The sequence below is a fragment of the Atractosteus spatula genome, chromosome 5 (genome assembly GCF_055471065.1).
Source record: "Atractosteus spatula isolate fAtrSpa1 chromosome 5, fAtrSpa1.hap1, whole genome shotgun sequence".
NCBI lineage: Eukaryota > Metazoa > Chordata > Actinopteri > Semionotiformes > Lepisosteidae > Atractosteus > Atractosteus spatula.
In genome coordinates, this window is record NC_142710.1 from 51,050,828 (window position 1) to 51,069,087 (window position 18,260).

Here is an 18,260-nt window from a genome sequence, read left to right on the forward strand (position 1 = left end):
TTAGAATCAAGTGTTAAAGATTTCTAATAGTCTTTCTGGGCCTTGACTAAGCAGCACCAGGCCTGTTGGCATGATGGCACAGGAATGAAAAAAGGCTCTTTTTGATCTCAGCCACAGAATGACTTAGTTAGTGGTCTTTGCATATGGGAAAGTAAGAAAGCTGAGTTTGTCTTTTGGATAATGGTCTTCCCCAGGACAGTGATGATCTAAATTCCCATGATGGATGTCCACTGCTGGCACCTGGATGTGTAGCAGAGAGCCATTGGCACATCTGGACCTCAATTTAAAGTCAAAGGCACAGTAAAACACCCAAAGATAGATCCACCAATAAGTGATCAGCATGGTGGGTACCAGAATTAAACCTGATAGCATCACAACCACCAACTGGACATGTCAGCTGTATAAATTGTAACCCAACACATTTTTGCCAGTTAGCCACTGACTTCTAATCTCCAGAATATCCAAGCATGTTCTGAAAAGCTATAGCCTGAATGAATGAACACAGAAAAGCTGCAAGTCGGATCATGGACCAGTCAAGACTAGCTCTGGCTTACCAGCCTGAAGTTTAACTCATCAAGGACATTTGGACAACAGACCTTATTAATCACAACTTAATTCTTCATTAATTTGTTATGATTCTAATAGAACGTTTGATGTTTAGTTCACAATAGTAAATGCATATTTACTTGGGTCTGAGAATATAAATGTGATTTAGTTATATGAGACTGATAGAACTGTCACGGATATCAGAAGGGATGAACTGTGGAATGGCAGGAGAGCGGAAAAAGACCCTATGCATAGCCGCAGGACTGGAGGTTTGCCTGGGCTTAGCACTTCAGGAATCGTATAGTAACCACTGCCCTTATGCAGCGGATGTAGGGCGATCTGGTGCTAGGAGGGTCTCAGGACATCTGAAAGTCAATGCTGAGCGAAGGGGAATGAGTGACCCGGAAATATATAGCCCCAGAGAGAGAGACACCGTCAGGACAGCAAAGCAGAGGAAACTAGGGTCAGGACAGAGTGGGAGCACCCTCTGGCTGCAGAGGGGGTGGCAAGAACCTACGAGCTAGACCATAACACATTATAGTCAGTGCATATTTTAACTCTGAAGTTATTAACTTTTTAACTTTGTTATCCCTGAGTGAATGATCAACGTTCCGTGTTTACAGCAGTATCGTTTCACAGATATATTCGATTATGTTTGTTGCATGTTATGCATGATTGGGTTATATCGATACATTTTATATTGTGTATGACTACACAATAGTGTAATTGTGTGAGACTACATTTTTATGTTTGATTTGTTCCTAAACGTCATCAAGTACTCTTGCAATTTATTACAATTTCTGATTGTTACAGCAAATTAAAAGCTCCATCTTCTACAATACTGACAAAAGGTTTTTCCCAGCATTGCTACATGATGAATAAATAAGAAAAAAATATGTATTCTTATTAAACGTATTTATGCTTTTAATTTTTACTGCTGTTATATAAATCTAATAAATGTGAAATTAAACTTCAGATATAAACCAACATTATTCAAACCTGAATTAAGTGAATATTAAATGAATACATTTTGATGGTACAACACACCTCCATTACAATTAAGCATTAATGATCAATACCTTTGTGTTATTGAATCTTATTGTTTTTAGCTGCTTTGTCAACTGTGGATTTGTCTTTTTAGTGACAATTACAGTATCCTGGAAGACACGGTTAACAATTTCTATCATCATCATCACCAAATACAGGATCTGCTCAAGTGACCATGAAAAAGCCCTGCATACCATTGGTCACTACTCTGACAGTACAGTGAAATCTACTGTTGATTAAAAGTATGACCCTATAACTCACAGTTACTGAAACACAGACCAATGAAATCATGCTCATCTGTCATTAACACAGAGGGCAGCTCATTGTCAACAATAGGTTGTTTTCAGACTTTGATCTTGTTATTAAAACATAAAAAACTAAAGATATGCGTAAAGGTATTAATGCCAGTAATAATAATAATAATAAATCAGTTATGTCCAAATTGGGTCATCCTGAGAAAAAAGACTGAAAAGTTTTGTTTTCTAGCCCAGAGAAAATTGTGATTTTTTTATCCTAGATATCAACTGGAAGGCCCCATTGAATGTTAAAATAGCATTTAACTACAGTTCTAATGAGACACCAAGATGTTTTACTCTTGGCAATAACTTGCGCTGCAATATGAAAACCATCACACAGATGGATCAACTGTGATGTGATGGTCCCAGACTGGTGTGGTGACTGTTTACCTTCCAGAACATGACCTGTCTCTCACAAAGCCTGGTTTCTCGGGACTAATCTGTTGGTTGTTAAAACAGAACATCTCATTCTCCTGACACCTTCTGTCACACACAGGTTGCTTTCAGTCATGCTGATAGCAACCAAGTGATCTTCATTACTAAAGGGCATGGTTCTACCTTTTACTGTTCTTGTAAGATCATCAGCTTTTCAAATCATTGAAATGAACTCACGGTCTGAGCTCAATATATATGTTTTTAATCCAATGGAACAGTACTATTCCAATAATCAACAAGCCTACAGTATCTGGTGACTAAAATGTAAATTACATTATGTTTGTTCACAAAAAGCTTTTAATTTTAAAATTAAGAGAGTTTTGCCTTTTTTAATTGTGAATGAGGTAAATAACATTCCTGAACGTCTGGGTTTCCTTTTTTAGTTTTAATAATTGTATCTGAATTTTATGTGACAAAGCATTGATTAAATTCCGTCTGCTAATATACAGCAGGTAAAAAGTTGTAGGATACTTTGAAGGGTATTTTGGAAGGTGCAATCCAGTATGCTAAAAGTCAATAAACTAAAAGGGGCCACAGATTACTGGCATAAGTATCATTGAGTCCATAAAGAGAAAAATCAAATTAAACTAATGTGACTTGTGGAATCATGTTCTAGACAGTTTAGAATTTAGAATTTAGAACAGTACTCCAGTCAAAGCGCAGAAATATTATTAAGCATATATAAAATTTAAACAACAAAATTAAGTGAACTATTTTGCCATCTTGATTTTTAATATATTTGTATAGTTTGTGAAATATGTTAATATTTTTTATAATGTTTTAAAAGCTCTGAATATACAGTACATTGCACCTTATTAGCTATTTTTTTACATAAAGATGGCCCTAAAGGAAATATTAGAATCCATGACAAATCTAGTCTAGGATTTGAAACTGATTAAAGTTTTATTTTAAAATTCACTTTTAAAACAGAACCTCAATGACACATCACTGCTACAGATATAGAATGGTTGAACATTTTATGTTTTTTTTCTTTCATAAGAAGTAGAATGTTCAGATACTTTATACTATTCTTCTACCATCTTATTGTTTGCATGTTTTTAGCATTTTTACAATAGTTGCATATCCTTTAGCCATGGTAAAGTATTCCATACCAGACTTTAGCTTTAGGGTTCTGTTTCCTTCTCCAAATTCTCTGGGTTCTTCACTCTTATTGCTCTCTTATTGTCACGTCAAATGCCACAAATGCAGGGTCTTGTTCAATAATTTTTCCAGAGCCAAGAAAAAGCCAGAACATTCATGTTAATGGTCAACCTACAGTAGGTACTAATTGAAAATGCCTTCTACATAATTGCACTGACTGGAACCTAAGACAGGTGTTACTGAAAAAGGTTTACATGATATGTAGGTCAATTTCAGAAGATACCTACAAACTCTTTATAATTTTTTTAATGGTATAAAAAAATAAAAAACTAATAGAAGAAGGCTGGATAGTACCATATCTCATCTTTGAAATACATACAATTGCTTTAATATGCAAAACAGCCAGGACCAAAAATGACGTATCTTGTATCTGAGTAATCACAGGTCATATTAAAGTCTTAATGAGGCCTTAAAACTGTATTTAATTTTAATAGTCCTTCCACATTATATGAATCTTTTGTCAAAAGTGTCCAATTAATTCTCATCATTATCTATTAATTGAATTTCAGATAAAATTCTTATAAGAAGCTTGGTGCAAATAGTTTAACACAAGGTTAATGTATGACATTCTTCACACTAGTAAATGCAGTTATGTGAATTTTAACAATTAAAAAAACAGAATATCTGATGTGAAAATGATAACTGAAAAGGTAATTTGAAAGGAAATAAGCAAATAGCATAAAAATTTAAATAGTAGGTATAATATTTTGTATTTGAAAATAAAATATAAGGGGTATCCTTAGTAAGTCAATTAGTAAATGCATTTGCGTGGAGTGTATGATGTGTTATTAGCTCACTATTACTGGGATTCACTGCACTCATCGGTGATGTACAATTGAAGAATAATCTACCATTGTTAAGCGAGCTTGAGATAGCTTGCTGTGCAGTGGCAAAGCAGCAATCCTATGCTTTGTAAATTTATGGACAAACATTTGCATGGTGCGCATTGCTCTTTAGTGGAATGGGGGTTGTAATAGTGCAGTGAATTGGTTAGTAATTGATTTTTTCAAATGTGGGGGTTACAAAAGAAAATAAGAGGTAATTCCAATTTTGTTTAAAAATTATCTTAAGGCAGGATTAATAACAGTTTAGTAAATGTGTTTTATCTAAAGTAATTATTTGCATTAAATTGTTTTAACATGAAATTCTATAAATGTGTCTGTTTATATAAATAATTTCCTGAAAGAAAATCTAAAACCATTAAATGTTTTACTTGCTTTCTTCTAGACCTTGACAATTTCAACAGCAAACAAAGGAGTGCAGTGTCAGTGAGGGAAGGACAAGCTGTGGTGTTGCTCTGTGGCCCACCACCACACTCAGGAGGTATGGAACATGCATACATTACTGTTGTGGAGTAGAAATATTAATGCATTTCTATGTTCAGAAAGGAGAATATAACATTTAAATGAATTATTTATTAACTTTGTGACAGGCCGTTTAGTTTGTTGTTTTGGCCCATGGCCTTGTCCATTCAAGCTTGTAGGCCACTCTAATGCATTTTGTCAAGATGATGACTAATCACTAAGAACGAAGTGGCTGAACTAATGAACTCCAGGTGATCCCTCACCTTAGACGATACATGCTACTAAGTAAATGCAACCAAAGAAAGAAATGAAAAAGAGGAATGAAATGAAAGGGAATATTATTACAGATTTGGTTATTTGTATATTATTAATGGGTGAATTCACCTTTCTGGAAGATGATATTCAATTTTAAAATGTTGATATACAGGAAAGGGGGGGAAAAGACACCCTTTTGCTGCCTGTTTTCCAGAAAACTAGTGACTTGTTTATGTCAGTTTTGAATAACTTGCTTTTTTGTTTTAATGTTTAAGGTTTATTCTTTAGTTCACTAGGGACATCAACATCCAAGAATTGAATCCTTTGTGAATATTTGGGTAGTTGGTGACATAGGTTTAGCTTCCCTTGGTTAATGTGTAGGACCATAGGACAAGGAGGCTCAAACCCCATTTAGACAGAGTGAACCAAGGGGTAACTGCAAGGTGAGGATGGGGTGGAGGGGGGATACCTGAGACAAATGTGAAGAGAGGTACAGTATTTGTGTTCAGTATACAGCTAATGTCCATAATGATGGTGATTACATACAGTACAGCTGTGTGAGATTGATTCAATATTATTATTCATTCAAAACTTCAGTTAAAAACTTCCATTTAGCTGAATATCTTCCAGCCAAAGTAACATTTTATTCAGTTATAAAACAAGCTGTCTGTTACTCTGTGAAGGTATTGTGTACTGTCAAAACCATATTAAGGTACATTTAGTGCTAGAGATGTTGCATTAATATTCCTCTTGTAAGCTGTTAATATTATTCAAAGCTACCTTTGTCAGGAACCAACTCTACATGTTTTGTAGTGGTACCCTAACTGTAATATTTACATTCAAAGGCAATTTCAATAGTATCACAGTTATTAGGACTTTTATGTACTAGAACCATGTGGTTATGAAATAGTTTTCATTGCTGTCTATGTCTGGATATTCATATTCATATTCTTCTTCTAACAGTAATAGCTACAATTATGTGCTGTACATTCTAAATTGGTCTATTCATTTTCACTGAGTCAAAACTAGAAAGCCCTTTCATTACAGAATAAGTGTCTAAATGTGAGTACTGTATATAAATGAACAACAAAACGAAAATGATAGCTTAAGAGTAAATCCGCGGGACATGTCTTACAACAAATCTATAGAATTACAAATGTAATACTCCCAAGTACAAACAAAAAGATTTAAATTTGTAGTCAAGTTAGATTTCCCTCACTTTCCTAGCCAGCTCCATTTTGTTTGTTATTTTCTTTACTTTGGCACCACTCTAGTTCCCTTACCCTGTGTGTTATCGTGTCTTAACAGTCACTTATTCAACTTAAAATCATCACTTTTGCACCAACTCTTGTTGTCACGCTTCCTAGTCCCTCACCAGAACCCACCTGCTTCCAAAAAAAATATCCTAAATGTTACACCCCTTTACCCCTAGACACTTGGGGTCATAACATTTTTGGGGGCTTGTCCAGGATATAAAATCCCAGTGCTAAGGATTTATTTTGGGGTTGCAGAACTTTGGTGTTGGTACTTTTGTGCATTTTGGGACTGGTTAGCGTCATTTAGTATTTGTTTATTGAATAAGGACTGGTATAGGATTTTGATTTGTGGATTGTGTCTTTGGCAAGGTAGTTATGGCTACATTTGGTTTATGGAAGTTTGTGGAGGAACCTTCCTTTGAGCAGTTGGATAGGTGTAGGAAAGACGAATTGCTCCAAATTGCGTATCACTTCCAGGTATCAACGCAAGCTCTTAAAAGGGACATCAAGAGAGCTGTGATGGATAGGTTGGTGGAGTTAGAGGTCATTGCACTAACGAGCAAGGATGCCGGTTCTTCTGGGGCTGGTGCTAAACCTGCTGTGGTTGTGGAAGAACAGGACAAGGTGCAGGGGGTGGCTGAAGACTTAGTGGAGGCCACATTACCTCCCTTTGAACCATTCTCTCCGGTCTCCACTGGGTCAAAAAGCGAGACTCGCCTGAAAGTTCGTTTGGCCGCTTGCATATGAAGGCGCAGGAAAAAGCCCAGGTACGCCAGGCAGAATTTGAATTTCGCCTTGCAATTCGCAAAATGGAGATCGAGGCGGAGAAAGAGGTTAAGCTCCGACAGCTTGAACTATAAGCAAGAAGGAATGCCCCTGCTGTGCAGCCAACCCACTTCGTGGCCTCTAGCATGTCTCCTTTGCAAGATCCACTCTCTACCACCTTCGATGTAAGTAAGTACATTGCTTTAGTTCCTCTATTTAGGGAACAGAAGTTGATTTGTACTTTGGTGCATTCGAGCGAATTGCCACATCACTTTGCTGGCCTAAGGAGGTCTGGTCACTGCTTTTGCAGTGTAGATTAGTGGGCAAAGCTCAGGAAGTTTGCTCTACACTTTCTCTGGAAGAAAGTTTGCACTATGATACTGTGAAGGCTGCAATCCTACATGCATATGAACTGGTTCCTGAGGCTTATAGACAACGCTTCCGAAATCATCGTAAAGTGTCAGGCCAAACATTTGTTGAATTCGCTAGAGAGAAGGGCACTCTCTTTGATAAATGGTGTGTAGCCAGTAAAGTGAGCAACTGACTCATTGCGCGAGTTAATCCTCTTAGAAGGATTGAAGAACTGTTTGCCTGAACGCGTTGTCTATTTAAATGAACAAAAAGTAACTTCCTTATCACAAGCAGCTATTTTGGCAGATGAGTTTGTGCTCACGCATAAGAACGTTTTCACGTCTGCATGTGTGGAGAAGACTTTATCTACTCCCAGTTCCCAGTCTCCCCCAGTAAAAACTATTTCCTCACGTCCTAAAGAGAAGCGTGAATGTTTTTATTGTCACAGGAGAGGTCATGTAATTGCAGATTGTACAGCCCTAAAACGTAAGCAGCAGCAAGCTTAGAGTGTAGGGTTTAGCCATGCTGTTTCCCATGTTGTCGTTCCTTCAACAATGGAAAATACTTCTGATCCTGGTTATGAGCCTTTCATTTTGAAAGGGTTAGTTCGTTAACGGGTGAACCAGGGGATCAGAAGCCGATTCAGATATAGAGGGATACTGGAGCAGCCCAGTCATTTATTGTTGCAGACACACTGCCTTTTTCTGATCACTCCCCATACAGTATAATTCTAGTATCTTGGTCCAAGGAATTGAAAAGGGATATGTGAAAGTGCTTCTACACAAGATACATTTGGATTGTGCCCTAGTTAAGGGGTTTGTTAGAGTTGGTGTACGTCCTTCTCTACCAGTTAAAGGGGTAACTTTTATACTAGGAAATTACCTGGCAGGGGGTAGAGTATGGCCTTTCATTTGTTTTTCTTGCTGCTTATGTTTTAGGGCCAAACAATCTGCAATTATATGACCTCTCCTGTGACAATAGAAACATTCACGTTCTTGCTTAGGACATGAGGAACTAGTTTTTACTGGGGGAGACTGAGATTGTGAACTGGAAGTAGACAAAGTCTTCTCCACATGCACAGACATGAAAACGTTCTTGTGCGTGAGCACAAACTCATCTGCCAAAATAGCTGCTTGCGATAAGGAAGACACTTTTTATTAATTTAAATACAGAACAACACGTTCAGGCAAACAGTTTTTAAATTCTAAGAGCATTAACTCACGCTATGAGTTCAAGTCGCTCATTTTACTGGCTACACACCCTTTATCAAAGAGAGTGCCCTTCTCTCTAGTGAATTCAACAAACGTTTGGCCTGACGCTTTCTTATGATTTCGGAAGCCTTGTCTATAAGCCTCAGGAACTAATTCGTATGCCCGTTATATAGGAGCTTTCACAGTATCGTAATGCAAACTTTCTTCTAAAGAAAGTGTAGAACAAACTTCCTGAGCTTTGCCCACTAATCTACACTGCAAAAGCAGTGACCAGACCTCCTTAGGCCAACTAAGTGATGTGGCAATTCGCTCAAATTCCTTTTTGGTTACAGTTCAAGCTGTTGGAGCTTAACCTCTTTCTCCGCCTCAACCTCCATTTTACAAATTGCAAGGCGCAATTGAAATTCTGCCTGGCGTATCTGGGCTTTTACCTGCGCCTCCATATCCCTTTTAAGAGCTTTCTCCGATACCTGAATCCAGAAGTGATCAGCAATTTGGCACAATTCGTCCTTCCTACACTTGTCCAGCTGCTCAAAGGAAGGTTCCTCCACAAACTTTCGTAAATCAAAAGTAGCCATAACTACAGTACTTTGCCAAAAACACAATCCACAAATCAAAATCCTATACCAGTCCTTATTCAATAAACAAATACCAAATAACACTAACCAGTCCCAAAACGCACAAAAGTACCAACACCAAAATTCTGCAACACAAAAAACAATTCTTAGAACAGGAATTTGATATCCCAGACAAGCCCCCAAAAATGTTATGTCCCCAAGTGTCTATGGGTAAAGGGGTGTAACATTTAGGATAATTTTTGGAAGGAGGTGGGTTCTGGTGAAGGACTAGGAAGTGTGATAACAAGGGTGGGTGCAAAAGTGATGATTTTAAGTTGAATAAGTGACTGGTAAGACACAATAACACACAGGGGTCAGGAACTAAAGTGGTGCCAAAGAAATGAAAATAACAAACAAAATGGAGCTGGCTAGGAAAGTGAGGGAAAGCTAACCTGACTACAAAAGAAAACCCAGAACACACGGTCTTCTGCGTCTTCAACACCCTAATTAACCTCCACTGACTACCCAAAACCATACAAGACAAACGGCACTCACCTGTACTAAACTAGTGTTACTAATACAAAATCAACTAAGTGTGTAGAATGTACCCAACAACTACCTAAACTAACATTATACACAAAATTTCACACAAAAACACAAGTGAACTAGGAATACAAAATAAGGGAAAATGTGAGTAATTAACAGGAACAGGGTACAAAAGAACACAAAGGTTGAACATATAACACCTTAGGGCAAGGTAATGGCGAAACAAGGATAAACACAAACAAACAAAAGTACAAAGCCAAAGCTATACGAAAATATACACAAACAAAGCAAAACAACAAACCAACAAAGCCGAAGTAAAATCAGAAGCGAAGCGATAACCAAAGCCGAGCAGGACCAAAGTCAAACAAAAGGCCTCTCCTTCCTGAAAACCTCCATGTTATATACTGAATAAGATGCACTCTGATTGGCTGAAGGGTGACTGATGATGATTTCGTACTGAAACAGTGGTATCATGGTGGGCCAATGGGGTGGGAGAACAATCAAGGTCAGCAGTGTGGAACATAACAACAAACACACATAGACCACACACTGGGACGTAACAAGCAAATATGAAAAAAACTGTTGGTGCTGTGCCTCTTCCTACAATGTACAGTACAGTATATTACAAAAGAACAAGATGTTTTGATCATTTAATGAATACTGCCCATGTATCCTCTGAAACCACAATCAGGAAAACATACAGTATGTGCCTTATAAATACAGTAAATGCATTTTCATCCTCCATGAACATATTAAGTTTATAAATACAGTAAGTGAACGGAAAAATCTATTTGAGACACAAATTGAGGAAGAAAAAAATGCCACACGACATATCCCGTGTTTTTATTACATTTTCCTTTTTTTAATTTGGAGTCTACAATAATTTCTTACTACATATTACAGCCGTTGCTTTAAGGATGTTAATCAGTTTTAGCATCTCAGAAGGAGTTTTAGATTAATGAAGATTAAGGTTTAAAGGCTTTTTTAAAGAAAATATTAACTATTAACAGGTACAGCAGAATGTGTTTTACCTACGTACAGTAGGTAACAACATACTCTCCTACAGAATCATTCATCATTTGACATGGTGCACACTCCACAGTGCCAGACAGGAGAATTAGTGTCAATTGCAGGAGTAGCAGGTCTCTCAGTGACTTCACTGCAAGCTTGTCAGTAATTTTCCATGCAGAATTCAATTAAGCACCCTTCCTTTATGTGAAGAAATCTGGCAGATAAAATAGGCAGCAATGTTGTTTGACTCTTTCAGAGATGATTTTAACTGACTAAAATAATGTGTGGTATTTTTAGACAGCTGAGCATCAGAATAGGCATTCTGTGTTGCTTTTAAAAAAGTCCTATACAATGTTAGGCCTTTTAAATTATGTGTTTAAAAATATGTTGTTACCTTGTCTTAGATGTGACATTTATGGTAACATAAAACGTTGATCAGGGCTGGATTATAAAAGGCCCATGAAAATGACTGATTTAGGGCAGAGTAAACAGTGAGTTTGATGGCCATCTGAATAAACCTGCTTCAAAACGTCGCTGAACTGCTCTGTGACTTCTTGCATCCCTGCAGCCAGGAAATCCTGAGAAAGCTGTGCTTGATTAATCCCAACCCTAAATGGTTAGTGCTGACCAGGCTGTGGAGTCTTGTTTTTTTATTAATCTTGATTATAGTTATATAATATTATCCAGAAATGAATCAAACAATAGCTGGATCTAGTTCAGCCTGTGCTCCAGCTGAGTATAACAGCACATCTACCCTCTCCCTGGTGTTTAGCCAACTGGGAGCCCAAAGAGTAAAAGTTCACTGAAACGTACCAAGATATTTATAGGGAAATCATAACAAAAGATTTTTAACCATAAATACATTTTTCACAACTTATTTTAACTTAACATGCTGGGGCCTATAGGAAACCGAAACCACATTGCACTCACATAAAGGACAAGAATGGAGAATACTGCATTCATCATTATTGGAAGTGACAAAACCAAAAGTTTGATTTCTATGACTGGAACATGATTGCATATTGCTGGGAAAGGCATTAGAAAGATCGTGTTAACTGATTGCTACCATCGGCTACCAAGAGAGGAGGCGCAAGCAAAATTAAAACATACAGTACACGTGCACTTGCTATTCCAAATATTAGAAATCCCTGGTCAGATGAATAGACTCGCTGTAGAAGGTCAGCATGAGGTAACTTAAGGAGCATGAGGCAGATTTAATAAAATAAATTTAGTTATAAGTTAGAGATATATGTACCAGTCATTGTTATTTTTATTAAATCTACTACATAATCAAGAATTTTAAATAATAATTAAAATACCCAGATAAGTGATAACTGTAGAAAACAAATAAAAAACATAATTCTTAAGAAGACATAAGAGATGTAAATAGCCGAAGGGAATACTGCACCGAAATTAAATCTTAAATTAAATTATGAACTCAGTTTTACTTTTTGCTGGGTTGTATGATTTCCTTTGTGGGAGCTTTGGTAAGGAAGCCAAACTATTTGTAATATTTAAAAAATGAATATTTATACGATAAAGAATTTAGATATGGCAAAGAACTGCATGTAGTATTGCTGTATTTACTTTCCTTTGTGACTAGTTTCCTGTCTGCAGCTGATCAACAAACCCACTGTATGTTTGTAAAAATCCTACCCAATGCTTCTCCTCTTAGTTACACAAACTCAATGCCACCAGCATAATTTCATGCTGACAGTCCAGCATTCTCTAAGATTTCAAGATTTCAAATTAATCAACAGCCAGGAGCTCCTCAAGTTTTGTGAAATCAAGTTTTGCATCTTTTACTTTGCAGTTTCCTGGTTTCTTAAGTCTTGTATGTTTGTCTTTTTGTTCTAAATCTTGATATCGGGATTGGTAGTACCTCAAATGAGGGATGTTATATATATAGCTATTGGGATGATTATGATTTCCTGAAATGGCCTATAAAACTAAAACATATGCATAGACATATGAAAATATAATATGAAATAGCCATTTGCTAATTCAGGGATTTATATATTCCTATCCTTTTATTTTTATAGTTAGTTCTAGTTACACACATATAAAATGCATATTTCATTTTAATTGCTTTGACATAAAAACAGCATAGCATACAGTATGTTTAAGTGATTCCTACTGTGGAAAATGGTATAAAAAACTTTTACAAGAAGTGTATATTTTATTAGATGAGCATATACCTTTGTAATTGATGTAGGGGAGTTTTAATTAAGCTGGTTCAGCCATACTATTTCAACAAAGAAATAGGAAACACATTTTGATGACTAATACATTATGGGTCAAGAGAAAGTTAAAATGAATTATTAAATGAATACTAAAGTAGTAGTAAGTTAAAAGTAACCATCATTAACAGGCTCAAGGCAAGCTGAGAAGTGCAGTGGCAGTGTACTGCCTGGATATATTATTCAGAAGTGTGAAATCCCACCAGAATCGTATAGTGGCAATAAAGAAAACTAAAGAGAAAAATATGCATAATTCATAGAGGCATAGATATGTTCTTGAAAAAAAAAGAAAGCATTCTAGCAGAACTGCACAGAAAACCCTAAGTTTGGAATTTGAAAATCTAAATTTAGAATTTTAGGTTAGAAAATTGAATTGGAATTCTAAGGAACTCCTGGGAGTAGACAATAACAATGATTTTACTAAAATCTGAATGAAAACTGAAAGCTATATTCCCTGGCTGGTGGATATTGCAAGGACTCAGCAGAAGAGTGGACAATTCAAGGAAATCCCTCAGAAAACTGACATTTAAATTGAACCACATAGTTTTTATTTCAGCTATGTTTTTAAAGCTTCTCATGGTGCTGGTAATCTCTTTGCAGCTCGTGTACATTCATTATCTTTGATAAACTGTTATACTTTCTGTTCTCATATAAAGTTATGGGATTCAATGTTACATTTTTTTCCTGAAACACAGGACCCATACCACATGTATTTTAATTCATTTGTGCTTTGAGGTAACAAATGAGGATTTTGACAGCATGCGAAAAACTAAAAGGTTGCTTAGGGACATAATACATTGCAACATAATATAAAGCTTTCTTTTTTTAATTTCTTCTTTGGCATTGATGTCCCCAGACCCTTCTGTGCTGTATTCCTTTCTGCCTCATTAAGCAGTGATATACTTAAAAGGATGTCAGGATAAAAGTGAATAGGTATATCATAATTATATTTTTTAAACCTGAAACATACATATTAATTTCACAGACTGTTCAACCATAGAATAAATCTAAATATTGCAAAAAAATATTCCAAAGAAAGCAGAAGTTACAATGTTAATAAAATAATGTTATTTTCTAAGTTGGAAACCATATACTTTCCTGAAAGCATGATCATACACATTCTTTGATTCATTTTAGAATGATCAAGCCATTTAGCATAGAAATTCCCATTGTTTTGTTTTTTCATTTGCTTCAACACAGCAGGAATAAATACTGAAAAAACACTGACATGACAAGATATGTGTTCCCAAACATTCTACAGCTGATTATATTACTCTTTGTAAAGTCAGCAATACAATAACATAAAATGAATAGTTTTCAACTCAGTGTTCATCTAATTTTAGACTCAAGATATGTATTAATAAGTACATTTTGGATGTCATCTTATATTTGAATACTTTAGTATCTTTTCAAGACAGGACACTTGCATTTTTTCACTTGCGTTTTAAAGTATGACTCAAAATCATTACATTTCTAATGGTAAGAATATAGAGTTTTAACAGAAGTTAATACCAGTTTATTTCTACTTCAGAGTGTCCTATGGTCAAAATTGTTCTTAATCATTGTTTGGGCTAGATTCCTGCCAATAAGGATTTGTCCTATGCTCAAGTTCTGTAGGTTCTATCTATCAGACTGAAATCTGATTGACTATCGGACTGAAGTCTGTGCAAGATGTGTGTATGCTACATTAGATTGTCTTCTATGAAGAGATGAAACTGTGTGCATGCAGTTTATTTTACTATTTTAATTTGTAAGGAATTACATTTCTACAGGACTGTGCAATTATTAACACAGGACTATATAATTATTAATACTTAATTTTAGTTACCTAATTAACAAGTTTTTTTTAGATTTTCATTTCTGTTGATGTAGAATAGCATTGTCTCATTGGCCTCTTTATTAACTCATTTTAGTCATTTTAGTATCAGTTCTACCTTGTGTTTGTCACCTGGTTAGATGGTGGCATTAATTAATACAGCAGAGTTTTGCTTCACACATTTTGCCAGTGTTTTTATGTACTTTATACCCTTATAGCCAGTCTTTTATGTACTTTATACCCTGAAGACAGATGAAAATACATTTGTTCCTCCAACAGCATTTCCCACTTTCACATAAAAAATGAATGTCATTCCAGCCAGGCACAGGAACGTATAGTACAGTACATACACCAGACGAAATGTGTGCTCTTCAGAAAGTCAGCCTTGCAGGGCTGTGATGTCTTTATTTCCTGTATAGGTGTCCCATGCAGAAACAATGCTTGGAAGCTACAGTACCTTGTTTTTCTTTAACTTTGTGTTTTGTTTTTCTTTGTAGAGCTCACGTATTCCTGGGTTTTCAATGAAGCTTTCAACTTTGTACAGCAGGACAACCGTCGCTTCATTTCACAAAAGACAGGGAACTTGTACATAGCAAAAGTAGAAGCATCAGATGTGGGGAATTACACCTGTGTGGTGAGGAATGTTATAACCAATGCCACAGTGTTCAGTTCTCCAACTCCTGTAGTATTACGTACAGATGGTAAGACTCTTAAACTGGCTTTTATTCAGTTTTGTGTACCAAGCTTGCCATTCTATATAGAACAATGAAAAACTGAAAAGAGTAGTTTGAGCCAAATAGTGCTTTTATGTTTCTTGCTGCATGTAAGCAGGACATTAGTTTATTAATGACCTGTCTTTCAGCTGCCAAGAACCAAGGCTGTATCAGAGTTTGTTCAGAAACTGTAAGAGGGTTAATATGCATGGTGCCTAAATAACATTGATCCCTGCAGAGGCATGAGGCAAATTGTGAATCAGTGAGCCTAGTGCTGGCAATGTTCCCACCTGTACAGTGGCTACCTTAGGGATTGATGGAGAGGTTTATTTTTGCCATTTGTGTCCACATATTTTAAGAATTATACATTTTACTTTCCTTTTTGTATTTTTAATTGCAATATTACAGTATCATAAAACATACCGTGAAATGGTTCATTAAAAGGGAAATTATTATGATGACAACCCCCCCAGCACCTCCTTAAGACCCACCTGTTCAATCTCTACCTTTAGATTATGTGATTTATCATTGTCATTTCTGTGCTTTGTACTGTATTTCTTTTGCTTTGTTATGGTAGACTGTACTTTCTGAGGTGTATTTTTTGGTCTTTGTATTATACAGTAGCATATTAACTTACTGTATTTGTTTTGTTAATCCATCTTTCCATATGGTTTATACAATGTTATTATTTTACACTAGCTCATTGATTGTAAGTATCTTTGGATAAAGACACCAATCAATCAATTCATCAATGCAATAAATTGATTATCATCAGTGGATTATTTATCAGCTCTCTGGAGGAAAATAAATACCAATTAAATATATTGTAAATACTTATTAATTAATTCCATGAATTTTGTAAAACTGAATAGACTTTCAACATCATTAAAATCAGCTCATACTCAATTTTTCAAACTTGGCTATCAACTTGGTGCTTTCTGATGTTGTACTGTACAGAAAAAAGAAGAAAATTGATGCTCTTCTCATATTTGGACATGAATCTCTTAATGACATGATTCAGTTGTGTTCCGTTTAACCTAAAATAGCATAACACAACACAACATAACATCACTGTATTAGCCCTATACAATTTCTTGCATTAGGAATTTGTCTTTTCGCATACCCCAGCTGCTCTCCATGAGACACAGACAGTGAAAGACGCTTGGGGTCAGAGCGCAGGGTCAGCCATTGTACAGCGCCCCTGGAGCAGTTGGGGTTAAGGGCCTTGCTCAGGGGCCCAACGGAGTAGGATTCCTCTGCCTGCTGCAGGATTTGAACCGGCAACCTTCCAGTCACAGGCGCAGATCCTTACCCCAGAGCCACATAATAGAAGTTAGCTGGATATTTTAGTAAGTTATAATTTATCTTACTGAAGAGACTTCCTAGTACTATGTCTGTAAGTTTGCCTGTAATTGTTATTCTTTTTAACAGCTGTGATGGGAGAGTATGAGCCAAAAATAGAAGTGCAGTTCTCAGACACAGTTTCTGTTGCTAAAGGATCCTCGGTAAAGTTGGAATGCTTCGCCCTGGGAAAGTATGTACAGTATCAATTTCAGTAATTGCCACAGAAGCAAAGTAATTACTTTGGATAATAATGTAATGTAGAACTGGAGTAATGTTAACTACCAAAATAAGATGTGTGACCCAACCCAACTCAATTGAATTCACTACTAAAGAAAAGTAGTCCAAGTTTTGGAAAAAAGTCAATATTATTTTACTCAAACAGAAAGTGACTTGTTTTTCAGAACAGATGTATATATTTCTATGAGTCTCTATGAAATAAATTTCTCCAAAATAGAAAAAAAAATCAATTAGTTTTATAGTAAGGAACACAGAGTAACTGCATTAATCAGAAATCATGGTCACATAATTGTATGCATTTCTGTTAGCGATTGATTGCTTTTTCTTAATTTTGAAATACACAAGTTTTTTTTAAATGCAATATTGCCAGTACCTGTGCAAACATATGTGGCATTAATTAACATTTTCTTTTTGATATATCTAGCCCAGTTCCTGTCATAACATGGAGAAGAGCAGATGGTAATCCTTTTCCTGGCAAGGTCAAAATAAACAGCTCCAATGGAGTCCTTGAAATCCCATATTTCCGACCAGAAGATGCTGGGATATATGAATGTATTGCTGAGAACTCAAGAGGAAGAAATGTTGCAAAAGGAAGGCTGATTTTCTATGGTATGTCAATTTACACCTCCTGATTCAATCTAAAGAGTTTCTTTTCATATCAGCTTAAAAATGTACTTCGTTTTTTTTGTATTTTGCATCTCACACTTGTAATTCATTTTAGATTAAAGAAGAAATGTGGAAATTAAAGTTCCGATCTGTGAAAGGCTGTCTTTTGTTGTTTTCACTTAAAATATTCCATGTCTCAGACTTTTTAGACTGCATTTCAAATGCAAAATATTCAGTTGTAACCATAGAAAATACATGAATTTATATTTAGCATCCTGATGAAAACAGAATATATTTCTGAGCATGCTAAAATTGTGGAATTAGAAGTGCCTATTTTAAATTAAAAGTCGAAGTTAAGTAAATATTCAAATATATATATACTTTAATGCCTGTTTGTTTGTGTTATATCTTAATTTGTTATAAGGGATTCAAGAACTGATACTCTAATTATATTTGTCAGATAACATAATATACCTAATGGCTGCATTGCTATGAATGAAGTTATCTCATTATTGTCAGAGTTCATTGAAGCAAGTCTAATTCAAATAGCTGTTCTATTAATT

The 18,260-nt window shown here is 35.8% G+C and overlaps 1 protein-coding gene across 1 annotated transcript in view; it reads left to right on the forward strand.

Moving 5' to 3' along the window:
• Positions 1-18,260, forward strand: part of cntn6 (contactin 6) — a 129,508-nt gene that overhangs the window by 87,600 nt on the left and 23,648 nt on the right. The window contains exons 5-8 of the mRNA XM_088917177.1: positions 4,713-4,808; positions 15,295-15,498; positions 16,942-17,044; positions 17,516-17,700. Of these exons, the coding sequence (XP_088773303.1) occupies positions 4,713-4,808; positions 15,295-15,498; positions 16,942-17,044; positions 17,516-17,700 (588 nt within the window). The remainder of the gene's footprint in view (positions 1-4,712; positions 4,809-15,294; positions 15,499-16,941; positions 17,045-17,515; positions 17,701-18,260) is intronic.